The following is an 11,216-nucleotide window of genomic DNA, read 5'->3' on the forward strand; positions in this document are numbered from 1 at the left end:
ATTTAAATAAATATAGACTGTTTTCACATGCAATTAATTTATTCAAGTATCTTTGGACTGTTATAGTCATCATAACATAATATTATGAGGAATAAAGATGATGCATTTAAATAAATATAGACTGTTTTCACATGCAAATTTAATTTATCTAAGTATATCTTTGGACTGTCATAACATAATATTATGAGGAATAAAGATGATGCATTTAAATAAATATAGACTGTTTTCACATGCAAATTTAATTTATCTAAGTATATCTTTGGACTGTCATAACATAATATTATGAGGAATAAAGATGATGCATTTAAATAAATATAGACTGTTTTCACATGCAAATTTAATTTATCTAAGTATATCTTTGGACTGTCATAACATAATATTATGAGGAATAAAGATGAAGCATTGCAAACATCAACTATTATATTTGGGCAAGCAAAGACAAATGTGGTAAAGGCTGCAGAGAAATGCATCTATAACACAGAGAGAGAGCATTAGTGTCCAAAACAAAGAGGGTATCTCAGGTCACACATGTGGTACTATTTCTTTATTTGTTGATGTGCAAGACAAGGGATGATTCGGATGAAAACTATGAAGTTAACTAGTAAAATCTGCTCCTCTTATATATGAACCCCCCAGCATTAACACAGAAACAGTTTTTAAAGCTAGTTACATGTCAAAGCCAATTTTTGGAGCAGTAATGCAAACAGCACTTTACTATGGACATAAATGCACTTTTCTCTGCTGCTAAACACGACTGCAAATTGGGTGTATGACTGCAAATTGTGTGAAATAGTGTCTGAAACATTTACTTATTTTATTTTTTTATTGTTATTTTTAGGTATGTTAATTTTAATACTTATTTATTCTATCCTTTTTAATGCACTGATGGGAGCTGGGAGAAGCAATATTTAGTTTCCTTCTGTGTATGCAAATACTCAGTGAAATGACAATAAAGTGAATCTTGAATCTTGAATATAAATATCCTAACAACCGTTTTCTTTTGGAATAATCAGCACATTCAAATAAAAGTTATGTCAGAAAGACATGCATGGGAAAAAACAAAAACAAAGGTAAAATGAAATTAATATGTCAGGGCAGATTTTGTCAATTGTAAATTTCAGATGTTTTTCTTCCACCCAGGTTTTTAAATCAAGCCCTTTTCTTTTGCTGTGTTGTAATCAAACTATTATATTTGGGCAAGTAAAGACAAACGTGGTCAAAGGCTGTAACACAGAGAACATTGTTGTCCAAAACAAAGAGGTTATCTCAGGTCACACATGTGGTACCATTTCTTTATTTGTTGATGTGCAAGACAAGTGATGATTTGGATGAAAACTATGAAGTTAACTAGTAAAATCTTCTCCTCTCATATATGAATATAAATATCTTAACCGTTTTCTTTTGGAATAATCAGCACATTCAAAATAAAAGTTATGTCAGAGAGAAATGCATGGAAAAAAAAAAAAAACAGGTGAAGTGAAATTAATATGTCAGGGCAGATTTAGTCAATTGTAAATTTCAGATGTTTTTTCTTCCACCTAGGTTTTTTAAATCAAGCCCTTTTCTTCTGCTGTGTTGTAATCACGGACAATGACTCTGATGAATTAAAAAGCGTGAATTCAGGTCATGTTTGCTGTTGCTAAATCACAATGACACTGCAAATCAGCACGGCTGTGCCCCAAAACAAATAACAGGGGTATACAGCTGTAAGAAATCATTTATTTATTCTACAAATAGTACAGATCAGATTATGTCCTGCATGGAAACAATGTACTGTAAACCCTGTGTACAATGCTGGTAATACAGGGCCATATACGGGACACTTTATTTGGAAATAAAAATATCCAAATCTGAGTGGAGTAAAGTTCAGACTGTTTGCAAAACATTAGAATACATTTTGCACAAGTGCAAAAGACGATACTTTGGCCATATTACCTCTTCATTCTCACATTCAATCACACACCTGTTTTTTTTTAGTTTTACTAAAACTACTCAATCTCCAATATGAAATGGCATTCAATTACAGTATAACAAAAGGCTATTCACATTATTTTACACAAAGGCAGAACCAATTTCAATCAGCATATATTCATGGCTCACACGCATCTTCATAAAGGCAATAATTATAATTAAAAGCACAGACCCATATAAGATTTGAAAGTAGGCTACTCAGTATGAAATTATAAACAAAAAGGAATCATTTCAAACCAGCGTCAAACATACAGTGAATCAGTTAGTTTGTGATGTGAGTTTGTGATAGACGTCAGAGGAGCTTTTAATCTATATTGCATTAACATCATATTCAAAACTACCGAAAGTCAGTGGTCTTCTTCTTTATGGAAGACTGTGATGTGATACTATAAAAATGAGGTGTTGTTGTCAAAACAGTATGATTTAAGTTGCTTAGAATCTAGTGTACTTCTTCTGAAAATCTTAAAAATGTAACCTTTCCTTGCTTGATCATATTTTCTTTTGTGCAGGAACAGGAAACTCAAAAAATAATGTGGCTGTGCAAATGTTTTTAGCAAAAACACACACTTGGTAACATGTCCTAACGCAGATAAATGGACTTGCGACTTCATCAAGTGTGTGAATTTTAAAAGATGAGAACGTAGGAGAAAATAGTATGCGAGATCATCCCAGGCCGAACACAAACATCCATGGTGCTGAGCCTCCCATTTTCCCATTTTCAATATCATAAAGTGAGTTTAAAAAGTCTTTTATTTTCTTCCTGAGAAAGTCGTGGGAGTAAACAACAGCTTCCTGTTTCCCTTTCACTCCAACATTAGAATCTGGGAGACAAACACAAGGTGACATCAGACTATAGAGATCAGTTTTCATGCATCGCACCTGTTCATGTTAATGACCTGATGCTCATCTGCTTACCTCCGTCTCACGCGCTCTACTGGCCGCCGTACAGGTGGATCTTGGCGAACGAGACGGTCTCGTCATAGTCCTTGTGGCCCTTCTCGTAGATGACAAAGATGTACTTCTGGTCCTCTGGAGAGCCACTGTCCAGTGTTGTGATGCTGGAGTAGCCGCTGGGCCCCGCCCATATCTGCATAGCTTTATTCACCCAAGAGACGCCATCAGTCAGCGACCAACGTAGCGTCATGTTAATTCCTGAGGGGGACGAGGCAAGACGTTAGTATGATGTGCTAATGATCTTTTTTTTAACACAGACTTTAAGTCTGACGTAAAGTAAATTGATAGATTGTTTTGGCTTGAAAGCAGCAGCAGCAGTGGTGGAAAGTAACTTAGTACATTTACTCAAGTAGTGTACATAAGTACAATTTTGAGGCACTTGTACTTTACTTGAGTATTTCCATTTTAAGCTACTGTGTACTTCTACTCCATTGTATTTCGGAGGCAAATATCGTACTTTTACTTCACTTCATTTTGTTTTATAGCTATAGTTACAAGTTACTTTACATATTTGACCTTCATATCTACATAGGGAGCAGGACCTGTTCACGGAGTCCACCATGTTGCTCTGCCATGTTTCTACAGTAGCTCTAGTGAGAGCCTTACAAATTTTTACATTACCTGAAGGCCACGGTAGTTCTCCGACACGCTTGTGAAACTGCAGTAACATGAGCCACAGAGTGCAAAACCGTGCTACCGCCAGCCGCCGTCTGACTTCCGTTGCCCCTAAAGCGAACGGTGTTACCACGGTTTGGCGGCTCACGTTACCGCAGTCTTGGAAAGAGAGGAGTGAACGGAGGGGTATTCAGTCGGTTGCAATCTGCAACCACACCACTGGATGCCGCAAAATCCTACACACTGTACCTTTAAGTTACAATATATGATGTTATAGATTACAGTACCCAACAGTATATATGTAAGGGATGATGTACACCGAGTTGGTCATTGTTGTGACATAAAGCGGAGGGGTCTTGCATCGCCCAGAAGGGGTTTATTTCATAACAATGACCGGCTAACTGTACATTATCCCGCTTATTATACGGCTACTTACTTAAGAAATCAATAATTTGACACAAAAACGGTCCGCCAGAGTCCAACATCAGAACTGCGCCCATAGCAACGGTCTGCTATACATAGCAACGGCCCTAGCAACGGCCTGTTATACATAGCAACGGTCTGCTATAAAGATGAGGAGGAAGAAGATGTTGTGACTCTTAGCGACTCTTACTGTGTTGCTCATTGGAGGGGTTGGTGAAGTAGAGCACTCCGTCTTTCTGAAGAGCTCCAGCTGCCACTGCAGGATCCACCAGCTCCTGGTCAAAGAACAGTTCTTCTATGGGCAGGGACAATCCACCGTCGCGGCTGCGTACCACCACGCGACACCGACAGTGGTAGTTGTTCTGGTTCCTCACGTTGATGACGATGCTGCCGTCCGGCATCTCGACCGGCTGCAGAGGAGCAGAGAGGGTTTAGTTTGACAGTATCGAATGCTCTGTGATTTAAACATCCATCAACTGGTCTTTGATTAATGATGACGCCTTGGTGTCGTTGCAATAAAGGCATCACACAATGGTGAAGGTGTTTTAAAACATACATTTTATAGCTGCAGTTCTTTTGGCCATTAGAGGGCAGAAGACCTCCACAACAAGCTGACAGATAAATGGCCATAATACAATGCAACATTCACTAGGAGTCATATTTAAGTGTGATACTCACTCTCCCTTTAAGCTTTGTTTTATTTTTTTTACCTCCGACTCCAACTTCTCTTTTAACTGCTGGAATTTTAAGTTGCCAACTTTGTCAGTCTGCTGTTTGGTGCTGGGCAGGCAGCTTACAGTGGGTTCATCATATAATTTTATCATATTTTAAGATACTTATAAAATGCCTGCCAACTTCTGCTGGAAACTGGGTTGATGAGAGCACTGTCTACTAGGGCGTCAGCGAGTGCTTTTCAGTCACTGTGATGTTTTTGCTGACTGCTGCTGCTGATGATGATCATATGACTGGATGACTCAGTGTGGGGAACTTTTTAATTGTAAGATATTTGGATACTTTGTTGCCGTTGTAAGAAGTCAAAGAAGGTGTGACCATCATGGCGTGATTCACAAGCTGCAGTATAAACGTACCTGGCACTCGTCAGGGTTGAAGTCCTGCGCCTTCTTCTTCTGGTTGTAAGGGATGCTTTTCAGAGCGGCGCCGTTGTACCAGTTACGTCCGTGGTCGTCACTCAGGATGCAGAAAACTCCGTCTCCCTCCAACGTCCCATGACCACACACCACCAACCTCCCCTTAGCTGGGTGGTAGCGCTTCTGTAGTGCAAAAACAAGATAGGTTCATTTATTTATTTAATTTATTGATTCCCAGAGGGGAAATTCAGGTGTTGCAGCAGCACAAGGACAGAAATAAGTACAGATATATAGAGAAAGTAAAACAAATAGATGTATATAAAATAATAGAAACATTGCAAGAGCAATTACAGTCAAAAATTATTAAAAAGAAAAAGGTATAGTATATGTCAACAGCATACTCCAGAATAATATACAATATGAATAATTAATGATGGTTAGTGTTTGTATGTATTAATATAGAAATGTAATATAGTATATGCAATAAAATAGTATGACATATTAACATAATACTGTATAAAATGGTGTGGTTAGGTATATAAAATATAATCATATCTATATGAGAAAAAAATTATAATTAAAGGTTGCTTCATATTACAAGAATTTAAGAACTCTCAGATTTACTGAAAATAGAAATTTGCTATAGAAAAATACACAATTCTTCAAAATGAGTTAAAGAGGACCTATTATGCTCATTTTCAGGTGCATACTGGTGCATATTTTGGGGTTTCTACTAGAATATGTATACATGTATGCTTTATTTTTCTAATACGAGCTGTGCTGCAGCACCTCTTTCCACCCTCTGTCTGAAACAGCTCTGTTTGAACTCCTGACCTGACCTGCTGCGGTCCAACAGAAGGTTTAGTGTCCTAAAAACTGGCAGAAATCAGCAGTAACATAATAACTATACAGATGCTCAACTTAGACTGTGGAGAGGGATAAGCAACTAATTTGCAAAATGACAAAAACCCTCCGATTATATAACGATTGTGTCGCTGCAAACATTTCAAATGCACGGCTGTCCGTCTCTAAGGCCTAAAAATAAAACAACTCCGATTTATTCTATTAATATGAGACAATTCAACAAGGCGCATATTAGGAGACACTTTAGGACACAAAGAACTTTTCATTTTGCAGGTTAAACGCAAAGTTGAGCTCATTATTATTTAAACAAACTGATGTATAATGTAATTGTAACGTTTTTTGCATTATGCACAATTATTTTTCATATAAAGTACATTATTATCAATGCATCTGTGATGAGTCGATATCAATAACAATAATACAGACTCTACAATATCAGTCTGACTCTAATTAATAGACAAAAATAACATAAAAACTCCATATAAAAGTCTTCATTTAATCACCATTACAGTATTAGGTTTCATGCTGACTACAGCAGCAATCCTCTCCTTCCAGTATATCACTGTACATTATGTCCATTGGTAAGTGTCAACTTGTGACCGCTGCTCCTCTCTGTGGATGGTTTGTTACGACAAAATGTGGCTACAATATACTGTAGGTGCTTATTATTTGGTCTCTTGGGCTTGCGTCAACAAAAAGCTGGCAGATCTGGTTTTATTTATAGCTGCCAAACTCTGCCAAACGCTGCCAACGGTCATTAAAAGCAGAACGACAACGCCTTAGTGTGTAGCAGAGTTTCCAAATGTGATTAAGTTACTTCAGACTTTAATTTCCATTTCAATATTACATTTATTTTCCAACAAACGGTTTATGAGGTGTTATTTCGTCAACCCCCTGTACTTTAAACCGTCATACTGACCAGTTTTACATACAAAGATGTGGCGAGCTTGAAACGAGAACTACAGTAAGAGTTTTCACTTCTTAATTTAGACGGAATGATGTAGCTTGTTTAAAGCGCAAAATACACTTCTTCTTTTCATGAAGAACAAAAAAATAATACTATATATAAATGGATCAGTCAAATTCAGACACTAAAGTATGTCTAACGCTTCCTATAGCATCATTACTCGGTTGTGAGTGTGACAAAGGTGCATGAACTAAGATCGTAATATCCCTGCAGAGAGTAGATAAGGTTTTTGTGACTTCAAAACAACAGAGATTTCTGCCTTTAAAAGGTCCCATATTGTAAAAAGTGGGATTTTCATGTCTTTTATATTATAAAAGGAGATTTAAGTGCTATATAAATACTGGTAAACTATCAAATGCTCAATATACGAAGAAATACACACAGCCCGTATTCAGAAATTGTGCATTTGAAACAAGCCGTTAGGATTTCAGTCCATTTGTGATGTCACAAATATACAATATTTAGACCATTACACGGTTTTAAACATAAACATTCTAAGTGTGTCCCAGTTTATTTCCTGTTGCAGTGTATTTGAATAACATCAGCTGACAGGAAGTAAACATGGACCCAAACTGTTGCCTAGCAACGGAATTCTGTTGCAATTCCATTGCAATTCCGTAGAAATGCACTAAAACGGAGCGTTTCAGACAGAGGGTAAATACAGGTATATTCAGGCAGACAGTATGAGGAAAATAAAGTTGTTTTTTTTTATCATTACAGCATATAAACATGTTCGAGTAGAAACACAAAATACAAGTATGAACCTGATAATGGGCATAATATGGGACCTTTAAAATCTCACCTCAACACCTGTAATCACCGCTGATACATGACGTGAATGACTAACCTGCCAGCAGCTTATCATCACAGTAAAAACAATGTGACATGAAAGGCAATTTAGCTTAAATTTTATCTCACTTTACAACTTGAAAACAGCTCAGCTACAGATTCTCTACATCATAAAATTGTCTCACCTGGATGCCGAAGCCCGGCCCGGGAGCGAAGGCTTTCACTCCCAGCTGGACCGAGAGGTTTCTGGGCTGGTCCCAGCTGAGGCCGTCGTCCTTGCTCTCCACCATCATGGTGCTGGCCGGCTTGCAGTAGTAGAGGTGGAAGCAGATGGAGTAGACCAGAATCACTGAGCCCACTTCCTCGTCCACCACCACCGAGCCCAGGTTCAGGCCGTCCGGCTGCGATCCGTCGTCCACTATGAAGCTGGTTGGGGACCAGGTGGCTCCTGGAGGGACGGGAGAGGATTCAGACACAAATCCTGACTACTTTTACGACAAATTCAATGATTGCACTACGTATTCTAAAAAAATACATTCTTTTAAGTATTTTTGTTATTCAACTTGCCAATTATAAACCACAACATGTCGCAACATCAGTTTCAGTTTCCCATTTTCAACCTCAAATTCTTCTTGTTGTCTCTCTCTGTTCCTGTTTCTGTGCTTCAGATTATTTGTTCTACAGCAATCAAAGCGTGCAGCATGTACTCAGAGAGTAAAGTTGCTCTCTTCAAGCAGTTGTTACTTTTTATGTCGCCAAATGCAGAGATTGAAATGTGTAAAATCCTTTCACGAATGCCTCTAAAATAATGCATCCATTCAACTTAGACACATTATTTTCATTATTCAGTTTGGACAAAAGCATACATTTTAATATTTTATGTTTTTGTCTTGATGTTTTCATGTTTTGTTTAATGTTATGGGAGTTTTATACTCTGGTCCAGAAGAAGCTTTATATTTCTGTTTTACGGTATTTTTAACAGTTGAAATGACAAACAGACATATTCTTTAACCTTAATTTGTGTAATCAGATACTGAATATTGAACCCCAATGGCATTTTCTGATTTAAATTAACACATTGACACTTTTAGACTGTATTATATTTCATTTTTGTTTTTGTTTTCGGGTTGTCCATCCGTCTGTACCGTCCTATTCTCGTGAACGTGGCATCTCAGGAACGCCTGGATGGAATTTCTTCACATTTGGAACAAACGTCCACTTGTGACCTCACCGAACACATTTTTGGCCACAACTCAAGAACTTATATGCCAATTATGCCAATTTCACACACATGTCTAACAGGATAAAATGATAAAGTGATGACATTTTTGGACAGACATGGATGTAAACTGTAATTTGACCGGTTAGCGGAGGCATACAACCGTGAGTCGGTAATTCTATTTTTCTAAATTCCTCACAGTAAAGATTTGAAAAAAAAAAATTGTTTTGATATCAGTACTGAAAGAAATGTATCATATTGGCGACGGTATTGAAACTTGGGTATCAAATGATAACCAGCTCTAATTCTAATATTATCGACATTTTGTAGTCGGTGCAAATTTTATCTGTGGTCTTTAAGGAAGCTTGACATTTCCTGTATTAAAGCTCATGTGAGTTTATGTTTAAAAACAAATCTTATCACAAGGTCCACTTGCTTGTTTTGCACACTGAGCAACTTTCTATCCACTGATGAAGGCCACAGGATGTGGCTGAAAGCTTCAGAAAAAAGTATAACTGGACCTTGTGACAAGTTAACAAATTATTGTTGCTTTACTTTTGTGTTTGTCATGATGTTTTCTGATGAATTTGACGATGAACCAACTAAAATGCAGTTTATTCATCAAGTTTAAAAATGTACTAAGATAGTTAAAGTTGTGACCAGTGTTTCTTGTCCTGTTTGACTCTTTATGTCACAAAAGAAACTACAGTAAGTGATTGTTAATTACTTTTCCCTCCCTTTGTGACTGTTAAATATCGCCTGTAGACTTGTAACAACTGTGTGTGTGTTTTGAGTGTATATCCGACTGCTTCTGATCGCAACGACTGTCGTGGTCATCCTTGCCTTTGTCTGTGGACCTCCGCATCGCGATGAACTTTGCCCCCGTGTCGCCGGCCGCTGCCTTCCTGCCCTCTGAGAAAGCCAGCAGGCTCCCTTTGGCGGTGAAGGTGAGCAGGGGGATCCTGTAGGTGTTCACCTTCCCCTGGGCTCCGCTCACCCACAGCAGCTGCTCCTCATACAGCAGAGGGTTGATCTGGAAAAGGACAAGAATATAATGAAGAGAGGCTGGGGCTGACTAAAGTGAAACGGAAATAGTTTACATATCTGCAGTGCATAACCTGTTACAATAACATCTGCATCATGCGTTACCAGTGTCAGGTGACACAATCAGGTGAATCACACTTCAGGAAGAATTTTATTTTATTTATTCCAAACCACAAGGTTGTAATAGCCCCCCCCCGTCTCCTTCCCACCTTTACTACTGTACAAACAATACAATTTTATATTACTTTACTTGAGTATTTTCATTTTATGCTACTTTATACTTCTACTCCACTTCATTTCAGAGGCATGTATATATATATATGTATATATATATATATGTGTGTGTGTGTGTGTGTGTTGTAACATACGTGTTGTAACTGCAGTGTTGTAACGTATTTCTATGATATTGTGTGTTTACTGTAGCTTATGAAAATGAAAATACTATAAGAAAAATATATATATGTACATATATATACATATATATACAGTATATACATATATATATACATATCTTTACTTATAGTATTTTCATTTCATGTTACTTTATACTTCTACTCCACTTCATTTCAGAGGCAAACATTGTACTCCACTATATTTAATTGACAGCTACAGTTATTATCAATGATAATGATTGGAATACTTCTTCCACCACTTATTATAAAACAATAATTCATGCATAGGCTGGACAAAATAACAGAAACATGTTATAGCTTCTAAAAAAAGGTCAATTTGATCACTGAAATCAAGCTGATTCAACACTTTATGACAGCAGAGTAACTGCATTGTGCTGTAACGTTATTTCTATGGTATAGTGTTGACTGTAGCTTACCTGAGCAGGGCTGTGTGTAGAAACACAGAGAGACAACACAGCAGAGAGCAGCAACCAGACAGCAGAGAGCCAGCAGCTTCCTGTCTCCATGTTAGAGTCTGAAACCTTCATCTTCTTCTGTATCCCGACACAGAAACAACATTAAAGAACAGGATGATGCGCTCAGAGTCAGAAGAGAAAGCAGCAAAAAGCAGTCAGAGAGAAAACAGAAGCGGAAATGACATCCTCAGCTAAAATTCAGCATGAGTCATGTGACTCCAAACTGTCTGGTCACATGACTACACCGTCACTCACCAAAATAAAAGAGGAATTTGTTATTGTTACACAATAATAGTTATGAAATCACCCAGAAAAACAAACATAATGCATTTTGTTTTACTGTTTGTTTTTATTTAATGCTATTGTATTTTTTTTTTTACTTTATGGGATATATATATATTTTTACTGTTCTTG

General features: G+C 37.4%; 1 protein-coding gene across 1 annotated transcript; it reads right to left on the reverse strand.

Moving 5' to 3' along the window:
• Positions 1-1,278: 1,278 nt before the first annotated feature.
• On the reverse strand, positions 1,279-11,011 carry neu1 (neuraminidase 1). Its single transcript, XM_037795444.1, has 7 exons — positions 10,764-11,011; positions 9,734-9,923; positions 7,857-8,119; positions 5,052-5,234; positions 4,154-4,373; positions 2,887-3,123; positions 1,279-2,792 (listed from the first exon to the last, which is right to left on the reverse strand). Exons 1-6 carry the CDS (start codon positions 10,872-10,874, stop codon positions 2,903-2,905), a joined length of 1,188 nt encoding a protein of 395 aa, XP_037651372.1. The 5' UTR covers positions 10,875-11,011; the 3' UTR covers positions 1,279-2,792; positions 2,887-2,902.
• Between the last annotated feature and the right edge of the window lie 205 nt (positions 11,012-11,216).

This window comes from Sebastes umbrosus, chromosome 15 (genome assembly GCF_015220745.1).
Source record: "Sebastes umbrosus isolate fSebUmb1 chromosome 15, fSebUmb1.pri, whole genome shotgun sequence".
NCBI lineage: Eukaryota > Metazoa > Chordata > Actinopteri > Perciformes > Sebastidae > Sebastes > Sebastes umbrosus.